Here is a 24,456-nt window from a genome sequence, read left to right as displayed (position 1 = left end):
GAAGCAAGTTTCTGGGTTCTCATCACATCTCTGCCAGTGACTCACTCTTTGACCTTAGTCAAATCATTGAAGTTCCCTCTGCTTGAGTTTCCTTATCCTAAGAGCGGGGGGGGGGGGGGATTTAAAGAAGCCCAATGAAGCTAGATGTCCAAATCCCACTGAAATTCAGTGAGCCTAACTCCCTTAAGTTCCCTTTGAAACACCAGCCATGATATTGTTTCCAAATACAGGTAACATCTGTTGGTGAAAGAATTAAATTGCACATACCCTCCCTTCACAGAGCTGCTGTGAGAATTAATGTTTGCAAAGTGTGCCGGGAGGAGAGTGCTCGGATACTAGGGGGGATCGGAGCCATAAAGGTATCTAGCTAAATTCAATTATTTCTAAGTATTATTATTAGACTAGGCAAACTATTGTTAGATTTTGCACGTGAATGATTGCAGCAAGCCTATTAGAAAAGATATTTTTGCATGTGAGCTGAGGCCAGGCAACTTGTTTCATTTGTGGCTTAAAGCTGAAAAGGATCTGAATAACTGCATCCATTAAAAGCTAGTGTAGTCATTCATTTGCAATAGATTAAAGCCTCCTTCTGTACATATACACAACCAAGGGTGCTTTATTAGCTATCAGTTTTCCTGTATGTTCAATCTCTCTGTTCCATCATCTCATTATTAAAGTACGGTAAATTCCAATGGAACTAGAAGGGTATTTTTAATAATCTTTTTATACTTAAAAAAAAACCCTATTAGACTTGTATTGCATTTTTCTCCCTGTATTCTCCCCAAAGCCCACGGTTAATGAGAAGAAATCAGTTTATTGCACTAGCTGGCACCTCTGTGCTGAAATGGCAGGATTCTTTGGTTATCGAGCCATTTGCTGCTTAATTGAAATTTTTTCTCCAGACTAATTTCCATGCAGAGGCTCTTTTTGAATGCAGATGTATAGTCCAGGATTGATCACTCCCCCCCTCCATACACACTTTTTCTACTGAGTTTGCAATCAAGGATACAATTTTTTTTAAAGCAACCCATCCCGTTGTCCAATCTCATCTGAAACCTTGGTTTGGGGTGGGGCTATTTGCTAGATCAGACATGGGAATCAGGGTCAGACAATTTAGTCTGAAATATATGAAAACTAGATATACTCTATTGTAAAATGTGTGTGCGCAGATTAGCTCAGGTTAGATTTAGATTGAGAGAGGATTAAAGCATAGAGGCTGTAAAGGAGCAGAGTAGATAAACAACCTCCTAATTTCATATTCCAGATCACTTCTGGTCATAAATTTTCTCCCCCGTCGGCAGACCAACATCTTTACTGCTGAAATAGAACAAAAACAAATTTAAGGCAAAAAAAACCCCAGCCATCGCAATTTGCAGAAAATTATTCCATTAATAATCTTCTGGAGCTCAAATGTTGTGTTCATGAAGGTTAAAGGCCTAGAAACTGAAACCCTACTCTTAATTCTTTGCCAGCCATTAGAGACAAGAGTCAATGCAATGCTATCTTCCCTTATACACAGGCATATTATATGCACCTTAAATCACCAGTGACCCCTGACCCATCAGGATATATAGCATGTTGTTTTAGATGTTAGTAAACCTCTATTTTTTTTCTGGGTAATGATAGTAAATTAACCTCACGCCATGTCAATCTAGGAGTTTCAGTTCTGGAGAGAGCAGTCTAAAGATGGCTTGTGCTGTAACCATTTAACCCCTGGTCAGTGTGGGCTTGGTGCCGCTCCACCAGGCCCCGGCCTCAGAGGATTTGCATCTGTGACAGCCCACAGAGACAGAACTGGCTCATTAGCTCAGGCTGCAGAGACTCAGACTTTTAGCTCTGGAGGTCCCAGGTCTAATCCCCAGTGTAACAACCAAGATGGCAGCCAACGTGCCATCAATATTAGAATCTGGTAACATCAGTTACCGAGCAGGAGGAAATGGGAGACGATGTTCACAGAGACTTCCAAGCACCATTCCAAGGCGCATTCAAACATCAGATGAAGAGCCCAAGCTAGTACTTCACAGAGTCGAGGGCCAGCAGGAGGGACCATGGTGATCATCGAGTGTGACCTCCTGCTGGACACAGGCCCTAAGACACCCTCAAATTAATTCTCTTTGAACTAGAGCAGCCCTTTCAGAAAAACATCCCAACCTGATTTCAAAATTGCCTGTGATGGAGAACCCACCATGACCGTTGGTCCATTGGTGAATTACCCTCACTCAGTTTGAGTAAATGTTGAGGAGTCCCCCTGAGTGTAGAGAAAATCATACCCCCTCTATAAATATATTATAAAATAACAGTAACTCCCAACCTCTGTCTACATCCTGATCCTGGAAAACAGTCAGATTTGCACAGGACACAACCACTACCGCAGTCCTTGCCCTTCACCAGACAAGTGCCAACTGCCTCCCATCAGTGCGCCCCTCTCACTAATAATCCAGTAGGAGGTGCCTTGCCGCCACATTTATCTTACTACGGGGTCAAATTCAGCCCTGCACAGAGGGTCAGCACAAAACCCAGACACTCACTGAGCTCTACTTGGGGCATTTCGGGGCATGCTGGTCTGGTAGCGGCCATCTGCATGGGGGTAAATTTCATTCATTACTCTGAGTCCCAACCTGTGTCCTCATTTGGAAAGCAGGATTCTCTGATGAACCCACAGCTCTTCCCGCATCAGGACCAGCCAGGTGCACCACATTCCCTCCCCACTGCCATGAAAACAGACACCCCCTAATGTCAAAATACAGACCTCAAGGATATACTGTGCACGGGAATACAGGGCACATTACGACAGCATCTAGGATGATATATTAGCTCATTTCTATCTTGGAAATTAAATATTATTGCAAACTTGAAAGTGTAGATTCTAAGGTTTATTCTCTCTAGGTGAAATTCATCCCTGCGTGGATAGCAGTAACAAGGGCTAGGCCCCACTTAAGCCGTACCCTGAGGACTTCTGTAGGATTTCAGTGGTATCCAGCTCTTGAAGGTTTAAATGGAGTTAACTGGTGCATAGGCCTTGGGCTAGGCCTCTTCTCGGGGGTGAATTTCACCCCTTATGGGACAACTGAGGACTTCACTTATTCCATCCTAGGAAGTCAGCAAGTTGTCCATAAGTGGCCTCACCCAAGGCCTATGCACCTGTTAACGCCACTTCAGCCTTCAAGACCGCACACCACTTAAATCCCAATAAGACTGTGGTCCTTGCCTTCCCCACCCTCAAAGTCCTATCTTATGAGGAGTATCATTCCAGTGTTAGACTCTGCCATGCTCCAGGCGCCTGCTAGCCTGGCAGTGAAAGACCATGGGGCTGTCTCAGATCCCTGCATTGCAGAGAACTTCATCTGCATTGGCCAGAAAGTGTGGAAGAAAACAAAGTCCCTTCCCCTACCATCCCAGGGTTCTTCATGAACAATGAAGCTATGCAGCACCTATTCAAACTAATGAGAGTCGTGCAGCTCAAATCTCCCCTGAGAATGTCAGAGCACTGTACGTGCTCCTATGCTATTTGCTATGTAATTACATGGTAATATGGTGGCCTGTAATAAAACTAGGCTAATCTCCGAGTGTGTTTTCCCACTGGGGTTTGGTGCTGGAGGTCACACTTCTGATTTAGTCAGATGCCAAGGGTCCATACCTATATTAGCAAAAGGATTTTGTTCATTCGTCATCTCTCCGGTACTTGGGATTCTATATTCAGAGATGTTTGGGCTTGGCAAACAAATTAGCAGAGACCAGCCTCATTAATAATCCACAGAGATATCTGGCCTATCTTGCCGTGGAAAGGAGGCACTGACTGCTCTGCCTACAGATCCCCGGCCCTGCACAACATGGGACACAGTCTCTATAAATGCTACAAACTAAACCTTTCCTTTCTTTTCAATCACTCAGCCTGGCAGCTTCCAAAGAAGCCGAAGCAGCAGCACGGTCTGCTTCCAAACCCATGTCCCCCTCGGATTTCCTGGATAAGTTGATGGGCAGAACCTCAGGATACGATGCCAGAATCAGGCCAAATTTTAAAGGTAGGCACAACCCAGCTCTTTTATTTTGTTTGTTTCAGAACAAAGTTTACATGCAACCCCATGAATGTCTTCCCAGTTGAAAATGAAGTACAAATACTTCCTGTGTACATCCTCCGTCCTTTGGGACCCCCAAAAGCCATTTACTAACTTCTTTTAGCACCGTATATAAAGGAATCAGTTCATTTCCAACTGAAGTGCAGCTACCTCTGGAGTGGAATGTAATGGCTTTTCAGCGGTACACTCAGCAACGCTGAAGACCAGGTAAAGGTAGAGCACAAAGATGAAAATTACACCCAATTGAAATTGCAGAGGAGATCTAGGTGGGCAGAATATAACTACCTAGATCATGGGGTCAAGCTACCCATCCCCATATTACTAAACAAGAAAGAGGGGCTGTCTAGATGCCAGCTAGACTGGAGCAGAGGGCCCAGGAATGGAAACAGGGTCTCGTTATAGAAAGGGCTATGAACCATGGTGTGGGAATATATATGGTGAATGGGTATGAAATGACCATGTTATTTCAAAAGCGGTGAAGCCATAAGAGAGTTACCAGAGTTGTCCTAAATGAGTGCTGATGGAAGCCTTTAGCCCACACTTCCCCGTCATGCATGTCAAGTATCATTCATGTCATATCTGCCACATGTTACAGAATTATTATTTTAGAGTTTAAAAAATTCATTGGGATTATTTTTCACATCCTACACCTCTTGGAAAGCCCGGTGCCTTGGTTACAGAGGGAACGACTATGCTACGAAAACACCCCAAGGCCACAAATCTCAGAGCTTGGGTCAACTGGCTCAGGCTCGCGGGGCTCACGCTACAGGGCTAAGCGCAGCAGTGCTGACGTTCAGGCTTGGCATGGAACCTGGGCTCCGAAACCCAGCAAGGAGGGCAGGTCTCAGAGTCAGGGCTCTAGCCTGAACAGGCATGTGTACGCTACGAGTTTCAGCCCCATAGCGCAAGCTCTGCCAGACCGAGGCTGCTACAGGTGTTTTTTGCAGTGTAAACATACCCAGACAGTCTGTCTGAACAAGGCTCAGAGGGAGCTTTAAATACCTCTAAAAACAACTTCAATGTTGCAGTTTGTAAGCCCAATAGCCTGGGGGTTTTCCGGGACTAGGAATGACAGCTGGGCCCATTGGGAAGCTGGGAATCTCCCTTTCCAAGGGGATAAAGTCCTGTTTCTAGCTCTGTAGGATACAAGATTGCAGCCATCAAAGTCATGATGTTTTTATGAAAAGAAAAGCCATCCGTGAGGCAAGACCTCATCCCTCCTGTCCAGGGGCAAGGTTTTTTATTGTTATGGTGAGGAACGGGTAATTCCACATCGGGGGAAATGAGAAAAGCTTTCCTGGGGCAGGATGATTTTTTTGAAAGGGAGCTACTTGAAGATGCAGAGGGGCTTGGCAAATTAGACTAAATCCCAGGGCAGATGGGTTAGTGGGCGGAGAAGTGAGGCAGTGGAAAGAGATTGATCACAGGACTCCCCTCTTTATCGCATGGCCATAGTGCCCTATGTGCAGTGTGGGGCTGGCCGGAAGGGGGGTGGTATTAGAGGCATTGTGAAGTAGACACACACTTCTGTGAACGGTGTCATGGACTTCCCAAGGCTCAGAATGGTCAGGACCTTGGTCACTCAGCTTATCTAAAAGATGGCACCCGCAATGTAGCCATCTCATCCTCATCAGCCACCCGTCTATACTCAGCTATTAGTTCAGTACTGAACCACAGGGAGGAGCGCCACCTACTGCTTGTGATAAGCACTGAGGTAAATGCAGGACAGGAGATTCCCTCCGAGAGGCTGGAGTAATCACACAGGCGTGTTGCTGCGTTTGATTTAATGTCACATCCGCCTGTGTGGTTGGTTTATTTCATTTATTCCCGTCTTTCTTTGTTATTTGGGATATTCAGACACAAACAGGTTCTTTGCAGCTTAAGATTTCATCGGTTCCAGTCTCTTACACTCACCTGCAATCACACTGCTCTGGCTGTAGCATTATAGCTGTGGAAATGCACTGTCATGGCACTGGCAGATTGCTGTGATTTCAAGTGGAGAAGCAGAAGCTGGAATAGATTAAGGTCCTGATTCTCATTTAAACAAGGGCCCATTTACGCTGGCAGTGCAAGTGTAAATGCAATTTACACTGCGCAAAGAGTGTAAAAAGATCTTAATGTAACTAAGAATCAGGCCCTAACTGTTAAACAGGAAAGATCTGGTTTCCAGACAACCTCAAAACCTTATAGAGTGGGTCAGTGTTATAGTGAACCCTGTTCCATCAAACCTTTGAGCATCCACCCACGCAAACTATGGTTCCCCAGATGCCAGCTGAGTTGGGCTTTCAAAAAGTGTTGCAGCCAACACAAGGGAAGTCTTTATTAGGACTTGTCCTAACAGATAAAGAGGGACTGATCATAGAACTAAAAATTAATTATAACTTAGGTACAAGTGAACGTGACTTGATCACATTTATAATGTGCAAGCAGAATAAAGTCGAGACCAGTAATATATATGCACTTGGTGCTTTAATAGGGCCAATTTCACAAAGCCAATTATGAGTCAAATGAGCTGGGAGGAAGAATTTAATAAGAAAAAAAAAAGAATGATAATTGGGAATCATTTAAGAACACCTTATTAGATGCCCCAAAAGCCACATTCGAGGAAGAAGGCCGGACTGATTAAAAAAACAACTTGGCTTAGAAGGGAAGTGAAGGCAGCTATAAAAAATAAAAAAATAACAGATAACAATGGAAGAAAGGGGAAGTTGGTAGTCATGAATATAAATCAGAAATGGGAATTGTAGAAAATTGATAGGGGAAGCCAATGGACACATGGAGAAGTCTATGGCCAGCAGAGTTAAGGACAATGAGGAGTTTTTTAAAAATATATCAGGTGCACTGGGGAAGTTCCAGAAGACAGGAAAAAAAGTTAATATTGAGTAAACAGGAGTAATTATAGGCCTGTCAACCTAATATCAATCCTGGGCAAGGTAGTGGAGCAGCTCATATGGGACTCAATAAATAAATAATTAAAGGAGGGTAATGCAATTAATGCAAATCACATGGGTTTATGGAAAATAGATCCTGTCAAACTAATGGGATATTTTTTTTGATGAGATTACAAGTTTGGTTGATAAAGGTGATAGTGTTGACATAATACATTTAGAACATAAGAACATAAGAACGGCCATACTGGGTCAGACCAAAGGTCCATCCAGCCCAGTATCCCGTCTACCGACAGTGGCCAATGCCAGGTGCCCCAGAGGGAGTGAACCTAACAGGTAATGGTCAAGTGATCTCTCTCCTGCCATCCATCTCCACCCTCTTACAAACAGAGGCTAGGGACACTGGACTTAACCTCCATGAATTTATCCAGTTCTCTTTTAAACCCTGTTTAGACTCCTGTAAGGCATTTGACTTGGTACCACAAGACATTTTGATGAAAAAATTAGAACAACATAAAATTAACCTGGCACACGTTAAATGGATTAAAAACTGGCTATCTGACAGGTCTCAAAATGTAACTGTAAACAGAGAATTATCATTGAGTGGCTGTATTTCCAGTGGGGTCCCGCAGGGATCAGTTCTTGGCCCTGTGCTATTTAACATTTGTATCAATGACCTGAAAGAAAACATCAAATCATCACTGATGAAGTCTGAAGATGACAGAAAAATTGGGGGAGTGGTAAATGATGAAGAGGGCAGGTCACTGATTCAGAGTGATCTGGATCGCTTGGTGAACAGGGCACAAGCAAACAATATGCATTTTAATAGAGCTAAATGTAAATGTCTACATCTAGTAGGGTGACCAGACAGCAAGTGTGAAAAATCTGGACGAGAGTGGGGGGTAATAGGAGCCTACATAAGAAAAAGACCCAAAAATCAGGACTGTCCCTATAAAATCAGGACATCTGGTCACCCTAACATCTAGGAACAAAGAATGGTGGCCATCATTACAATATTAGGGACTCTATCCTGGGAAGCAGTGACTCTGAAAAAGATTTTGGGGTCTTGGTGGACAATCAGCTGAACATGAGCTCCCAGTGTGATGCAGTGGCCAAAAGAGTTAATGCAATCCTTGGATGCCTTAACGGGGGAATCTCAAGTAGGAATAGAGAGGTTATTTTACCTCTGTATTGGGCACTGGTGCAAATGCTGGAATCCTGTGTCCAGTTCCGGTGTCCACAATTCAAGAAGGATGTTGATAAATTGGAGAGGGTTCAGAGAAGAGCCACAAGAATGATTAAAAGATCAGAAAACATGTCTGCTAGGGATAGACTTGAGGAGCTCAATCAATTTAACTTAATAAAGAGAAGGCTAAGGAGTGACTTGATTACAATCTATAATTATCTACATGGGGAACAAATATGTAATAACGGGCTCTTCAATCTAGCAGACAAAGGTATGGCATGATCCAATGGCTGAAAGTTGAAGCTAAGCAAATTCAGACTAGAAATAAGATGTCAATTTTTAACGATGAGAGTAATTAACGACTGAAACAATTTACCAAGGGTCCTGGTGGATTCTCCACCACTGACAATTTTTAAATCAAGATTAGATGTTTTTCTAAACGCTCTGCTCTAGGGATTATTTTGGGGAAGATCTATAGCTGGTGTTATAAAGGAGATCAGACTAGATGATCGCAAGGGTCCCTATGAATTTGCAGCTGCTGCTTCCGTAAAGCCAATTTGTGACATGACTTGAGGGGTTGTGAGGGGACATCATGACCTAGGGGAATGATCTCTTCTGTGCGTCCTGTGGCAACACAAGTAGTTATTCAAAAGCAAACTGTCCTGTACTGTAGCATCTTCTGCTTCCTGCTGTGTTGGAGCCCTCATCGACTGCAGAGCCTGAATCCCTAAGACCCTGCCTCAATCTGAGAAGTGCGGGAAATGGGCACTGCCATTGCTATTCAGTTATGTTCCTCGAGAGTAGGATTTTGTCTCCTCTTCGTTGCATGCAGCACCATGCACACTACTGATGATCAGCAAACAATAAATAATCACCCTCTTCCCCTGAATGAGCCTAGTAAGAATGACACCAGGGTAATAAAGTATGAAAATAGGATTTAGGACCAGAATGGTCTCCCAGCAGCAGGTTCCGCAAATCTTCATTACAAGGGGCCAGTGAACTCTCATGAATAATGCTCAGATACAAAGTGAGGAATGTGGGATAAATGACTAGACAGATGGATGCCACCAGCCCAGTGGGTGACAGCCTGGGACCCCAGCCTCCTGTATGATAAAAGCAGAGCCACTCAGCTGACTCCCTGGTTCCAATCTACTGGCTACATTTTCATAAGCTCAAGAAGGATCACTTTCCTGCCCCCATTGAAGCCAATGGGAGCTTTGCTCATAGACTTAAGGAGAAACAGTGTTAGATACTAAGGCCTGGTCTACACTTGTGCGGGGGGGTTGAGGTAAGATATGCAACTTCAGCTACGGGAAAACGTAGCTGAAGTTGATGCATCTTATTTCGACTTACCTCCCGTCCTCACGGCGTGGGATCAACGGCCGTGGCTCCCCCGTCGAGTCCGCTACTGCCGCTCGCTCCGGTGGAGTTCCGGAGTCGACGGGAGCGTGTTCGGGGATTGATATATCACATCTAGACGAGACACGATATATCGATCCCCGATAAATCGATCGCTACCCATCGATCCAGCGGGTAGTCTGGACGTACTCTAAGGGGCCCATTTCACCACTGCCCTGGGCATTGTATAGTCATTTATACCAGAGCAAAATGCCACCAATTCCAAATTGTAGCATTTTACACCGACTTTGCACTGGTGCAAGTATTCCCCAAGGTCCTGGGAAACGGTGAATTGGTCCATAAATTATTGGATCTGTTAGATTTTTTTTTTCTAAACATCTCTTCTAAGGGCTTGACTACACATGAAAGTTCATTCGGATTAAGGGAGGGTGTTTGAATTTAAAGCAGAATAGTTATTCCTACTTAATGCCCTGTGTGGATGCTCTCATTCCGAAATAAGAGTTAATTATGAACTAGCTTAGTCCATTTGTAAACTAATTCAGAGTAAGGCATTCTTAGAGATGGGGAAACATTCCAGCAAATAGTTAGCTTTTCATTTTAAAAGACATTATGTTTCAAAATGTGGGGGATTTTTTAAATCACCAAAAAAATTCACATAAAAAGTGGAAAAAGAAAACCACAAAAAGTAATTGAAGAAAAAAAGTCATTTCACATAAAAAAAATAAAAATAAAACTCTTTGTTTTGGGCTGAGCAAAATATTTCCTTCAACTCAAAATAAAATGTTTGATTTTTTTCAATTTAGTTGGGGAGAAAAAACCCAAAAATCAGTTTCTGTTTCCACGGAGCCAAAGATTTTCCCTGGGTTTTTTGGTTTGGCCCCCAAACGGAAAACATCAGTTATTCACTCATCACAATAAATATTCCTGAGTGGCTCTTACAGTGGCTATTGTTCATTTCTAAACTCTCCTTTCCAGGCTCTTTGTCCTTGACTGTTCCCTCAGACAAACCAGGATCTGCAATCGCAAAGCCACTGTCTGTTAGAATCTAATTTCTGTTGCTTATTTTTGTCCTTTACCATCAGGTCTTTTTTTCTCTCCAGGAATAATTGGTCTGTGATAATGCAAAACTCCTACAAGCAATTAATCATTGCAACAACTCCTGCAGTCCAGCTGCAAGCACTAGGCTCTGTCCCAGGTTTTCACATTCAGGTGCTCACATTAAGAACATCCCCGGGGTGACCAGCAAGAGGCAACACCTTCCGTAATACCGGTGAAGCAACACAGGGTTAAAAAATGCTTCACTGGAACTTCTTACCACCATGTTGCACACACAAAAGAAATTAAACTTTAATATTTAATGAAATATATACATTATCCTTCTGCTGAAGGCTGCTGTATTGTAATTTTATTCGGGATAATTTAATTTCAGATTTATTTCAATGGACTACACCTTCCCCATGGGGGCAGTTTACTAGCTTAGTCTCCCACACATAAATCAGTATCCAATTTATATGGAAGTCACAGCCGCAGCTTTGCAGAGTTTGGGGTTGTAGCTCTCTGAGCACGTCATTTAAATTAACTGGCAGTAACTCATAAAGGCACTTTAATGGTTTCGATTGAAAATAATACCAAGACTGTGCCAGATCGATTGTTGGGGAGGTTAAGATTAAAAAAAGGGGAAGATTATGGAGGAGCCACATACAGTTTGGACGTCTCCTTGAAGTCACACTTCCATCTTGAGAATAGGAAGCAGCATCTGCGTTTTGTTTGAATTTGGGGGAATAAAGTTAGTACTCAGGAAAGTTAGAGTCTGATAGTGCTAGTTAGATCCATTGCACCCTTCCCCCCACAGCCTTGCCTCTGTCATGAACTGCAGTACCTTTCCCTGCTGTTCCAGGCCCGGACACCTGCACAGCAGTGTTCCACCCCAGAGGTGGCTGCATTTCAGTGAAGAGATTCCCAGCTATCCATATAGGGTTTGGTTGTCAGAGGTGCTGAATACTCATAGTTCTCATCTGCTTCAATTGGAGCAGCAGGTGCTAAGCACCTCTGAAAATCAAACCCATAGAAAGCAAATTTTTTCTCTCAGATCCAGAGGGTAGATGTTGCTTCACATTCAGCTACACTAACATACGTGTCAGTGAGGAGTTCCACGTGGATTGGCGAGAGTCAAAGAGCAGAGCAGAAATCCTTCAAGTGCATCAGAGGAGAATGTTGTCCATGCAGTCGTTTATCATGTTAGTTTAGCATTTCGCGCGCAGTCCCCTTTGGGATGAAAGGCTCCACACACACGCAAGAGATTATGGATTATTTGCTAGTGTCATCACCTACACTTTTGAGCCTGGTGTTTTAGCAGCAGTTACACAAACACACACACACACACACACGCTTTGTTCTTTTACAGATGCTCTTGAGTTTGATTCTGGGAAACCAGTCACTCACTTCCCAACCCAATCAGAGCATTACAGAAGGAGCAAACTGAGCACCACCAAACGGAGAGAGGAATATACTAGACATGTGCTTTGAATAGTGAGTTCACCCAACCACTAAACGGTTGATTATCTCCAGGTCCATTTCACATGGGCTCCTTCAAACACTGGGATGCCAGCTGTGGTTCTCTTGGTTAAGAGGGGCTGCTAACAAGGAAAGGATACATTTTTGCATGTGCTGTTCTAGCCTGTACCTGTGTTAACTAGTCTGGAGAGGGAGCTGTGCAGATTGAGAGCTGCGGTTGAGTTGGCAGAGAGCTGTCCGGAAGCTGGCAAGAAGACAACCATTTGGATTTCTGGGAATCTTTACAAAGAAACTCCTAATGATGCTGCATAGCACTTATGCAAAGCGAGGTGGCTGTGTCTCTGCAAAGCTGCCCTTGCTCAGTAAGAGGTACAAAGCTTTAGAGGGGGACAAGACAGAAATCCAGAAATGTGATCAGGAAATTCCATTCATTTCTACACAGGAGGGAGTTTACATTGATTACAGACCACAAGCCTCTTGTTAAAATCACTGGGCCAAAAAGGAGCATTTCATCTTTTAGCAGCTGTTGGGTAGCAGATGTGGCCTCTGATGCTTCACTTCTCCTCCCCTTATCATCAAGTATAAGCCATCTGACACCATCAGCAATGCTCATACATCATCCTGGTAGCCAATAGAGATTTAAAAAACCTATAACCACCATATGCCATTTTCCTTTTTTTCCCCCTGAAGACGGCCCCACATGAAGCAGTTACAGCCGAGAGTGAAAACAAGCCCAGTTTAAAGAAACCAGAAATGCATCCGTTAGATGTCTGTGAATGACTTCTGTAGGGAGCGCTGTCAGGGCACAGAGAAGTACCTGCAACTCCTGCTTCACTGACAGGGTTGTTTGCGATGGTGGGGGTCACTTCCAGTTTGTCTTATCTTACCAAAAGTTCATGCTTCAGAGTTTTCTCTGGCCAACCAGTAGGAGGGTCAGGAAGGGATTTTTCCCCCCTCAATGTATTATGGGGGGGTACAGAGTTGGATGATGTGTGCCAACAAGACCTGGATATGCCCACCACTTAGGGTTGCCGCTGTCTAATCATACAAACCCAAACACCCTTTCCCCGCCCCTTCTCTGAGGCCCTGCCCTGCTCACTCCATCCCCCCCTCCCTTGTTTGCTTTCCCCCACCCCTCACTCACTTTAACCAGGCTGGGGCAGGGGGTTGGGTTGCAGGAGGGGGTGCAGGCTCTGGGATGGGGCCGAGGGGTTTGGAGTGTGGGAAGGGGCTCCAGGCTGAGAGGGCTCAGGGCCGGGGCAGGGGATTCTGATGTGGGAGGGGGTGAGGGGTGCAGGCTCTGGGAGGGAGTTTGGGTGTGGGACGGGGCTCAGGGCCGGGGCAGGGGATTCTGATGTGGGAGGGGGTGAGGGGTGCAGGCTCTGGGAGGGAGTTTGGGTGTGGGACGGGGCTCAGGGCTGGGACAGGGGCTTGGGGTGTGGGAGGGGGTTTGGGGTGCTGGCTCCGGGAGTGGGCTCAGGGCTGGGACAGGAGGTGTGGGCTCTGGGAGGGAGTTTGGGTGCAGGAGGGGGTGAGGGTGTGGGCGGTGCTTACCTCGAGCAGCTCCTGGTCAGCGGTGCAGCAGCGCTGAGGCAGGCTCCCTGCGTGCCCTGGCCCTGTGCCGCTCATGGAAGCAGCCGGCACGTCCCTGCAGGGGGTAGGGGGAACAGGGAGCTCTGCACACTGCCCCTGCCTGCAAGCACTGCCCCGCCCAGTTCCCACTGGCTGTAGTTCCCGGCCAATGGGAACTGCAGGGGTGGTGCTTGCAGGCAGAGGCAGTGCGCGGAGACTCCGTCTCCTACCCCCGCAAGGACATGCCGGCTGCTTCCGCAAGCAGCGCAAGGCCAGGGCAGGCAGGGAGCCTGCCTTAGCCCCCCTGTGCTGCCGGACTTTAAGCGGGCTAAAATCTCCCCGGTTTGGCTTCAGTAGCCTCCCAAGTTCTGTCCCAAGGCAGAACGGAAAAAGGTTTCCTGTCGCACAAAGCTTTTAGAGCTTTGAAAAACATTTCCCATCCAGCCCTACTCACCATCTAGCCAGCAACACATCCGAGCTAAAGGAACCAAAATCCAGTTTATCCCCCTGAGCACACTCTAAGGTCAGGAATTTTCATGTGGTGGTGAAAGCAGAAGGTGCAAAAAAATTCAAGGCTTACGTGTATGGTTCAAACTCTGTCCTTACTCACGGTTTATATTTAATTTTATTTTCTATTTACCTGGGTCCAACCTGCAGGTTTTGGTAACTCCCAAATTCCAAACACATCATCACATGATCTCAAGTTGATCAGTGCAATATTTGATTCACATTTCCAGATGCCCCAGATGTCGTTTGTAGCTCATATTACATAAAAATCCTCAAAGACCTTCTATCCATCCATATCATGAGATCCTATCAGTTCATCCTTCATCTCCAGTCCCCTCCACCGACTTTTCCCCAACTCCCTCCTGCTTGCAAGTTAAAATACACTTCACAGCCTGCACGGAAGGTTAACAGATGCATGCTCTGGTGGACCAAACAGAAAAGCATTCCAGAATTCAGGACCCCTCACAGGCCACCCCTGCCAACTGCTTCCACTCATGCATCTCTCTGTATGGCAGTATGACTAGGTTCCATGAGACAGTCCCTCATGCCATTTGGAGCTTTATTGTTTAAAACCAGCATATTGGATCTTTACTCAGGCAAATTCTGGCCAGCACAAGCAGAGTTTTCCTGAGTATTGACTGAATAAAATACAAAGAAGGACCACAGGATTTGGTCCTACAGAACATGGAAGAGTGTGGAATATGACCCAGGGGATATACGTATGACCGACTTAGATTTTCAAACAGCCGCAAGGCAGTGTAGAGGTTATGGTGCCATATAGAAAGCTAAATTTCCATGCCAATAGGATTTAGCACTGCAGTGTGGAAGTATGTTTGCCAGTGATCATATGGTGGATTCCTGATCTGCTCTTAATTTGTTGCACAGGCCCTGCAGTAAACGTCAGCTGCAACATTTTCATCAACAGCTTTGGTTCTATTGCAGAAACGACTATGGTAAGTAAAATTAAGTATAGCTGTTCAACTTGTTCGGTCATGTTCTACTTCCAGTGCATGTGGCAAGTTTCCAAACTGCTCTTATTCTGCTAAAGGAGACGGTTGCTCCTCTGTTCCTGGATTGTATTTGAAGGGTGATTAAATTAAAGGCTTTAGTGTACAAGATTTTCATTGTTCAAAGACTAAGATCTTGTACGATCTGTATGCATCTGCACATAAACATAGGCATTTGAATAGGCAACAATCAGAGGCTGACGTTCTCAGAAGAGTATACAGAAGTAAGGAAACGAGAAAAATATTGTTCTTAGTACCACTTGCAAAAGGCTTGACCAAGCCACATAGTTCAGAGATGCACCCAAGATTTCTAAAAATTCAAGAGCATTTAGATCTGGGATTTTGAATTAGCCCATTGTAGAGTTAAAGGGCAGCAGCTCAATCCAGATCCAATCTGAACTAAACCTCAAATTCCCCAGAATTGGAGAGGGTTTTCACATATGGCTTTTCTTTGGAGCCATTGTCTGCACACAAAAAACTTAAAATGCATTTAATCAGAATCAACATTTGCAAGGTTTTGCAAGCTCAGACCATCTTTGGGGGAAATTAACCAACATTGCTAATAGCTGTATCCAATTTGTAAGGAGCTAGAAGGAGACAATCATGAGGAAAGGAGATAATAGTCTTCAGATGGAGCAATTAAAGATCAGTTGCGACATAATCAGTGAACATCAAACCAAGGCTCTGGAGGTACAATGCCATCCCTCTGTATTAATTAAAGATAATTCAGAAATATGATGTTCAATTACTCTTTTTGTAAGTCTCTCTCTATAGAAGGATGTTGATTGAAGTATGTAAAATTGTCCTGTGCATTTAGAACAGGATTTTATAGGTCTTACAGACAGCATTTTACACTGGGGTCACTTTCATTGCCTTCAGTGGAGTTACTCTAGATTTACACCAGAAATCAGAGGAGAATCGGGTGCTATCTATGTTTAGTTACAGTACAGCAGAATTTGTAGCTCAGTATTCTTTCTAATGCAATGTACATATAGTCCTATTACTAGACACGAGTTGGCACTGATTATATTTGGTCTAAATTCTTAAGGAAATAAAATCCTTAGATGGAGGGCAGCACTTGTCAATAACATCTCAAATCCTAAAAGCACACATTATATTGTAGTGTGCCTAAACTCACCACATTTGTTTGCAGATTCAGTTGCAGAATAAATTACAAATCCCTAGACATTTCTATTTGTCCATGAATTGGAGAATGGAACTATTACTAATGTGTTATTTTATTGGATAACTTCTTTGGGCATGATGTGGATAAGCAAATCATGATGTGGACCCTGTCTCCATAAAATTCAGTGGAGCCATCCCATTGAATGGCAGGGGAGATGGGGCAAGCCCCCAATAGCCCTCCCTGTGCAATATACAGAAAGACATCATGCAGTACAGCCTGCTCTCATAACGTACCTGTTATATATTGCTCCTCAAGGCATTTCACAATCCACTGAAACAATCCCGAGGCACCCTGGTGAACTGGATATGCCATAAAAGGAGTGTGTCTTAAGCCTAGCCCAACAAAGAGAAACACAATGCAGACCTCTTGCACACACTGTGGGGATCTGCTCTGTTCTGCAGGGTCCACCATTTTGGAATCCATTCCTCTGAAGAAAAAATCCCCACTACCACTTGGAAAGCGTAGGTTTGAGTGCCCCTGAGAACTCAAGGCAACAGATGCTGATTCTTCTCAAGCAGGCATCAAAAAGCAGAAGTGTAGCGCCGTAGAGCAGCTGTTAGACCTCCCCATCACCCTGCTAATAAGCTGGCCCCCACCCCTCCAGCTGTTTTTTTAAATGTAGCAGATTAGCTAGATTGCATGAATGGCATTGTCTCCAAACTCGGGCTGGGAGGATGAAAGTTCCATTTCACAGAGGATTTTGAGATTTCAAAATGTGGCTTATTCTGAATCAGTACAAAACCAGAAAATGTCACAGTTCTCCGCACAGGAAAATGCCAATCAAAAACTTGCTTCTCGTCAGCCAGAATGTTTCATTTCAAACCGACCAAAATGTCTTGATTTCAGCATTTGTACTTTGTGCAATATAATCCATTACAACAAAATAACCCTTTGAAATGGAAAGTAGCTCCAAAACAAAAATCAAAATGTTTTGGTCTGAAAATGTTGAAACTGGACATTTTGATGCTATCTGAACATTCCCCCCTCCCGCCGTCCCTAATTTTCTCCTGAAACTATATTCTGGCAAAATCAACCCGATTACGTGAAGCATTTCAGTGTTGATAGAACTGTGTATTCCAACAGCATATTCTGTCAAAATTTCTCCAACCAGCTTTACTCAAAACAACTATAGAGACCTGCTTGTGACTGAGTAAGCCCTGGTCTACACTAGGGGGAGGGATCGATCTAAGTTATGAAACTTCAGCTACATGAATAACGTAGCTGAAGTCAACGTGCTTAGATCTACTTACTCACTGTGGTGAGTCGACAGCTGACACGCCCGCGTGGACTCCGCCTATGCCTCTTGCTCCAGTGGAGTACCGGAGTCGACGGGAAAGCGCTCAGCAGTCGATTTATCGCATCTAGATTAGATGCGATAAATCGACCCCTGCTGGATCAATTGCTGCCCGTCAATCCAGCGGGTAACGAAGACCAGTGGTTCTCAAACTGGGGCCGCTATTTGTTCACGGAAAGCCCCTGGTGGGCCGGGCTGGTTTGTTTACCTGCTGCATCCGCAAGTTCGGCCGATCGCAGCTCCAAGTGGCTGTGGTTCGCCACTCCAGGCCAATGGGGGAGGCGGGAAGTGGCGGCCAGTATGTCCCTTGGCCCAAGCCACTTCCTGCAGCTTCCATTGGCCTGAAGCAGTGAACCGCGGCCACTGGGAGCTGCGATCGGCTGAACCTGCCTGCCAAGGGCTTTCCCTGAACAAGCAGCGGCCCTGGTTTGAGAACCACTGATGTAGACAAGCTCTAAGTCTAAGGTGGCTGCCACGTGAATGGGGGAGGGGTTGTGCCACACCTGCACAAGTCCCAGCACCCTTCTCAAATAACAGTGTAACTGAGATGAGGAGAGCATGGCTTTTTGTCACCAGTCCAGAGGCTGGTCCACATGGAGGCTGGGGGCTGCTATCGCTAGTGCTGGTGAGGGAAAAAATTTCCATGAAAAAATTGCAAAAGAAAATCACTTTAATTGCATTCAAAAATTTTCATTTTTTTCCCAACAGAAACGGAAAATTAAAAACAAAAATTTTGGAAAGAAACAAAAATTGTTCCCCCCTTTTTTGTCATTTATTTTTACTCCTTTTTTTCACATTAGAAAAGTGTGGAGTTGGGCAAAGGTGTTGGGGGGGGGGAGAGGATTTCAAAAGTGAGAGAAAGTATCAACTATTAGCTTTAAAAAACACACTTTTCCAATGGGAAAAATTAAATGAGAAAATAATTCCCTCCATCCACTGAGTTGAAACAAAATATTTTTTTTAAATTCAACATTTTTTTAATTTTTAAATGTTTTTTCCAAAACCAAAAAATTGGTAAACTTTTTTCATGAAAAAAAAATCAATTTTTGACTTAACCCCATTTTTCAAAGAAAACAAGTCAACCAGCCTTGACTCCAGCATCCAGCTAAGGGACTTAATTCTTTTGCTGGAGTAGTGCAGACTCAAGCTTTTAGCCCTGATGGTCACAGGTTCAAATCCCACTCTTGACCCAAATAGGGCTGGTTATGGTAGCATTGTAGAATCACTGGCCAAACAAAACAAGAAAGCTCAATGTTCAAGAGATCCTACAGCTAAAGTCTCCTGGATGGCTGGATCACTCTAGCACGCTGTAAGAAGTAACCACATCGCTGGTACCCAGGGAAGCTTAACCACAGAGATCTATCAATTCATTTAATTAGAGAGATCTTTAAAATATGTTTTGGGACTTTTCGTTCACACATAAGCCATTACTGTTGACATTTAAAAACTCCAGAGACAAGCTCCATAGCCCACAAATCAGTGGGGATCATTATTGTCAACATGCATACCGCTAATGAGATCACCAGTTCACAGCTGAGGGCACGATAGCAGAGTGAGAAGAAACAGAGAAGTGTGGAAAAGGGCAACAAGGAAGAGAAGATGCAGGGGCAGGGTTTAGCTACATGGAGAAGTTGTGAAACTCCAGTTTCCATTAATTAGAAAAGTGAGTGGCAAGAAGGAAGGTAATAAAGGTGCAGCGCATTTGAAGAACAATCAGCCTTCCATGAACTCTCTAATGGGAGCTCAAAGGGCAAGAAGTGCAGAGGTGAAATGTTCAGGGAGGTTAGGAGAACACATGGAGGGAAATTAATGTGTGGAATGGACTCCCAAAGGCAGAGCCAGATTCAGGGCATGATCCTTCAAGGTCAGTAATAGATGAGGGTTCTCAGCATCTTGCAGAACGGGAGCCCAGTGAAATATAGACAGAGACACAGGAACCATAAGTATGCACAATGCCCTGTGATTGATGGGACATGGTTATAGTGTGAGAGGTTGGGTCCTCTTGCAGCTTGAGGTTTGTAACACAGCTCCATCAGCCCTGCTCTTAATCCAGCCCAAGGATAAGAGAAGCCGCAATTGGGAAAATATTCAACATAGAATTAAACAATCACTTTGAGGAGAAAAACATTAAAGGGTACAGACGGATGGGTCTAGATGGCCTCCTTCTGTCCAGAAACATTGCAATAGAATTACGCATGTAACAAGCTAGGAGATGCTGAATGTTGCAGTATTTGCAGACTGAGGAATCTAAACAGAACAGCAAATATCTCATTCAGAACAGAAATAGAAACCAAACTCTTCATGAATTGAGTGTCCCAGCTGAGTGGGCTGAGTTTAGTAACGAGTTATAAATGAGAGTTTAAGGGAAAGATCATGCTCTGACATTTGGGATTCTGATTCTCCACAGCGCCCTTTGCATATATATATTTTTCAGCTGTTTAACAGAATTGCACACGGATTCATCCCATTTGAAAAGGGCAAACTAAACGTAACCTTATAGCCAACTGCAGCAAAACTATATCCACTAAGCAAGTATCTAATAAGGGCACAAGAACCTGGAGGGTGCAACCATCCAGCTGTAATATAGTAGTTTGGCTATTTCTCGCACAGATGACTCCAATCGGATAATGAATCATTTCTGTAAATGGGTTTAAACAAGCAACCACAACTTCACCAGCCTCAATCCAGCATACACTGTTGATGAAACACTGGGAGAAACTATTGACCCAGTGGCCACGTTCTAACCTCAGATCCATAGCCTCTGAGGTCAACAGGAGTTAGGAGTATCTGCAGACAGAACTGGGCTCAGTTGCGCAAGTAACAAGCAGGGCAGCGAAAAAAACAGTGAAGAGCGTTTTGTGACATTTCTCTTTTTTTTCAATTTCAATTTCATACATGCAACATTTTTATTTTTCAAAACATGTCCAGAACTGGAACTTTTTACTCAAAATGTGCAGATATTCAAAAATTCCAAAATATTAGTCCCTCTGAAACCAAGATTTCTAATTTTGAAATTCAAAATATCAAAAATGCTGAGGGGATCATTTCTAACTAACCAGGGAGGGGAATGGTGAACTCTCAGAAGGTATTTTTCAGTAAATCAGTTTATTTGTATGAAAATCACAAACAAATGCAAAAACCACCAGTGCAGAGGGCTCCCCAGTTTTGCTGTGAATATTTTGCACAGCGAGTGTAATTGTTTGGAGTTACCAGCTCAGTGAATTACCAGTGCAGAGAGATCTTTCAGATATGCCTCTGCATTTTACACCAGAAGTTTGGGTTAATTTTTCAGATCGGTAATCTCTCTTCAGCTCTGTATTTACAGTTTCTTTATAGTAAGATATCCTACTGATTTGCACCTCTGATTTTACTACAAAAAATTATTTTCTAATGTAAAAGCTGAGGTTAGGAAGAGCCTCTTTTGAGTTAGATGCTTTATGGTATATACATCCTGCCCCTAGCTCACAGCCTGAGTAACCAGGGGAGGAATCCTTCCAGGCCACTCCTGGGGCTCCTCACACACACACACACACACACTTTGCATTGGGAATAGTCTGTGCGTCTACCTAGATGTGAAGCCACAAGGTCCAACACTCCCCCAACCCCTGCATTGCCACTGAATGAAACTGGTCGGAGCTACACTTTGTAACATGCAGCTCTCATGCCTTTTCTGTGCTCCAGACATTCTTCCCCTCCTCTCCATCCTTTTGCCTCTCATACCTGTTCCACTGCAGGCACAGATTTGACCATGCCCACAGGGCGTAGGGATCGGGCTTGCCACTCTGTGAGTGTCCATGAGGCCGTGTCAGGCTGCCTTTCTCTTATGTATATCGAAAGAGAGAGCACTGCTGTATTCTACAGCCATAGATGAAACCACAAGAGCTTACAGTAGGAATGCTGGGGTGGTTACTTGTTTATTATATGGAGATAATACCTATCTCATAGAACTAGAAAGGTCATGGAGTCCAGTCCCCTGCCTTCACAGCAGGACCAAGTACTATCCCTGACAGATTTTTGGCCCCGGGTGCCTAAATGGCACCCTCAAGGATTGAATTCACAGCCCTGGGTTTAGCAGGCAAATGCTCAAACCACTGAGCTATCCCTGCCCCCCACTGATAGAGAGCAATGCAGTGATGGTGGGTTTGGGGAATATTTTTAATTGGGGGGGGGGAAATCACTTTTTTTTTTTTAGAAATTCACAGGAAAGGGATCCAGGCTCAATGGTCTAGAACCTGGCGAATTTAGATACAGTAACACTCTCTTTGCAGCCAAATTATAATGAAAGTCCTGAGCTGCTTCAGTGCAAAATGCCATTCCAATTATCGAGAGACAAGGTGGGTGAGGTGATGTCTTTTACTGGACCAGCTTCTGTTGGTGAGAGAGACACGCTTTCGAAAAAGCTCTACTTCAGGTGTGGGAGGAGCACTGTGTAAGCTCAAAAGCCTGTCTCTCTAATAGGTTGGGACCGACAAAGCTATAACAACGCTGCATTCCAAGTATAGGCAGCCTTGTCTCGTAGAGTGAAGCAGATTTGTGGGTTTCTTTAGATTACTTCACTCTAATAGGTCCCATTGTACTTGAAGTCAGATAAATGTGTCACCACTGGACTCCCTTTTATGAAATCCAAATAATACCAGCCAGCCTGGTGTTTCATTTTTCCTTCCACTTCTGTTGATGCAATGCAGGATTCTCACTTGTCTTTGCACCTTTTGCGGGGGACGGGGGCTGAATGAACTGCTGTTGCTCCCTGTAGAATGTCCATCATTGGAGGTTTTTAGGAACAGGTTAGACAAACCCCTGTCGGGAATGGTCTAGTTATTATTTAGTCTTGGAGAACCTACTGAGGTCCCTTCCAATCCTACACTTCTATGATTCTACTTGATGTAACTAGTGGCAGTAAATAATACTGACACAGCACAGATATTTAAAGAAAGAGACCCAAGGTATATAGTTACTACTGTGTTACATACACATTGTTTGGGATGGGGTTACTTGCTGATGCTTGGAGGGATGCATCCAGCTGATGGTGCATATAGCAGATGGGGTTGTTCATCTGAAGATCCCCACGCTATTTGCAAATATTAAACCTCAAATTAGCCCTGGAAGGAAGGTACTATTTAGCCATGTTACAAATGGGGAAGTACATATAGAGATTTGTCCACACTCACACAGCAAACTAGTGACAGATCTGGCTAGAGAGCAGAACTGGTGGGGAAAAAAAAAATCAACACAATGTTTCCACTGAAAAATGCTGTTTCGTCAAAACCAAAGTGGTTTGTGGCTGGCGATGGACCAGCTTCCATATGAAATTTCATCTAAAAGCTTTCTGAGTTAGAGACACAACAGAGTGCTCACCTAGGACGTAGGAGACAGCTGGGATGGATTCAGAGCTGGGACTTGAACCCAGGAATCCTTGGTGAGCGTACTCACAACTGGGCAATAAGTCACTCTCTCTCCCCCCAGTAAGAGTTGTTCTACTATGTATAAATATCCATTGGACCAGAGTGAGACTGACTCTACAGCCTGGTGCTTAGGGCACTCACCTTGCAGAGCAGGAACCTGACCCTAGGTCACCTACATTACAGGTGAAGGCCCAAATCCCTGGGCTATTAGCTATTCTGAGATATGGCTCTGTCTGTCTCTCTCTCTCACACATCCAGCCTTGGGATAGAAAGCCCTGAACCCCCATGCTCGTAATCTAAGCTCTGGAAAACAGTCCTTCCATTTAGCAGTAAGGAGGTGGGTGTGAGACGCTATAACCAGGTGCACTCTTGTGCTCAGCATCTTTATCTGGTTACTATTCCTTTCTAGTATCCATAATTTTATAAGCCCTGTTGAGCATTCCTTAGCCACCGGCCTTCATCACTTTCTTGGATGGAATTTTGCAGCCTATAATGAATGTGCAGAATTAAAAATAAACCCTCCCCAGTCACACTACCTAGTAAGAGAGAAGTGGGTAACGCACTACCCTGGGGGAGTGCTGTAACTCCTGCCTAGTGGTGCCAGGAGCCCATTCCCTTTTGGGGATATAAGAATTCTCCTCAGTCATGGAACCCTTTCCTGTCTGGTTCCAAACTCCAGCAAGAACCTAGAAATGACAATGGAGCCAGTCAAACTGCACAGGTTTCACTGAGGGCAGAATCCAGACCATGGTATTTAAATAAGGCTATTTGAAGCTGCAGACCCCACAGTCATTGCTTGGAAGCTTTAGCCAACTCCCTTGCAAGAAGCTGACTGGTTGCTGTTGGTTAATTCCCACCCTAGAAACATCTGTTCCAGCCAGTGTCAAACCTCCCATTCCTGAGCAAGCTCAGAGAAAAGCTAGCCAAAGGCCCACTACACGTTTATCTAATTTAACCCAGTAACTAGACTCAACATAATCTGGATTCAGGCCAGGACATGGAAAGGCAACAGCTTTAGTGGCACTGATAGATGATCTCCTGCTGTCAATAGACAGAGGGGCAGACATCGATTCTCATCCTCCTGAACCTCTCTGCAGCATTCAGCACTGCAGAGATACTGCTCTCTCATATGACAGAGGTGGCCCGGACCCACAGCGGGGAGCTGAAATGGTCTGAGTCTTTCCTGGATGGGTGCAGCCAATGAGAAGTGATGGGAAACAGATGTCAGTCGTGTCACTTAATTCCCTACGAGAAGGACAGTGATAAGTGTGGTATAAGCACCTATATAGAATAGAACTAGGGCATCATGGAATTTTTTTGTTCTCGGGTGAGGCTTCTCCATCACACTGCCAAGTCCTGTCAGACCCAGACTACATTCCAGAAAAGGACATTCATTTTCATTTGGCTCGTGGTCAAGTTTGCCTCCAAAACCATCCCACCTGCCATCCTTCTACTTCCAGCCTCC

The 24,456-nt window shown here is 44.4% G+C and overlaps 1 protein-coding gene across 1 annotated transcript in view; it reads left to right on the top strand.

The window, feature by feature from the left end:
* The first annotated feature begins 1,875 nt into the window (after positions 1 to 1,875).
* GLRA1 (glycine receptor alpha 1) overlaps positions 1,876 to 24,456 on the top strand; it is a 45,402-nt gene continuing 22,821 nt past the window's right edge. The window contains exons 1-3 of the mRNA XM_045028251.1: positions 1,876 to 2,051; positions 3,892 to 4,022; positions 14,988 to 15,055. Coding sequence (XP_044884186.1) covers positions 1,876 to 2,051; positions 3,892 to 4,022; positions 14,988 to 15,055 — 375 coding nt within the window. The remainder of the gene's footprint in view (positions 2,052 to 3,891; positions 4,023 to 14,987; positions 15,056 to 24,456) is intronic.

Source organism: Mauremys mutica, chromosome 8 (assembly GCF_020497125.1).
Source record: "Mauremys mutica isolate MM-2020 ecotype Southern chromosome 8, ASM2049712v1, whole genome shotgun sequence".
NCBI classification, from domain to species: Eukaryota; Metazoa; Chordata; order Testudines; family Geoemydidae; genus Mauremys; species Mauremys mutica.
This window is presented reverse-complemented; position numbering and strand designations above follow the sequence as displayed.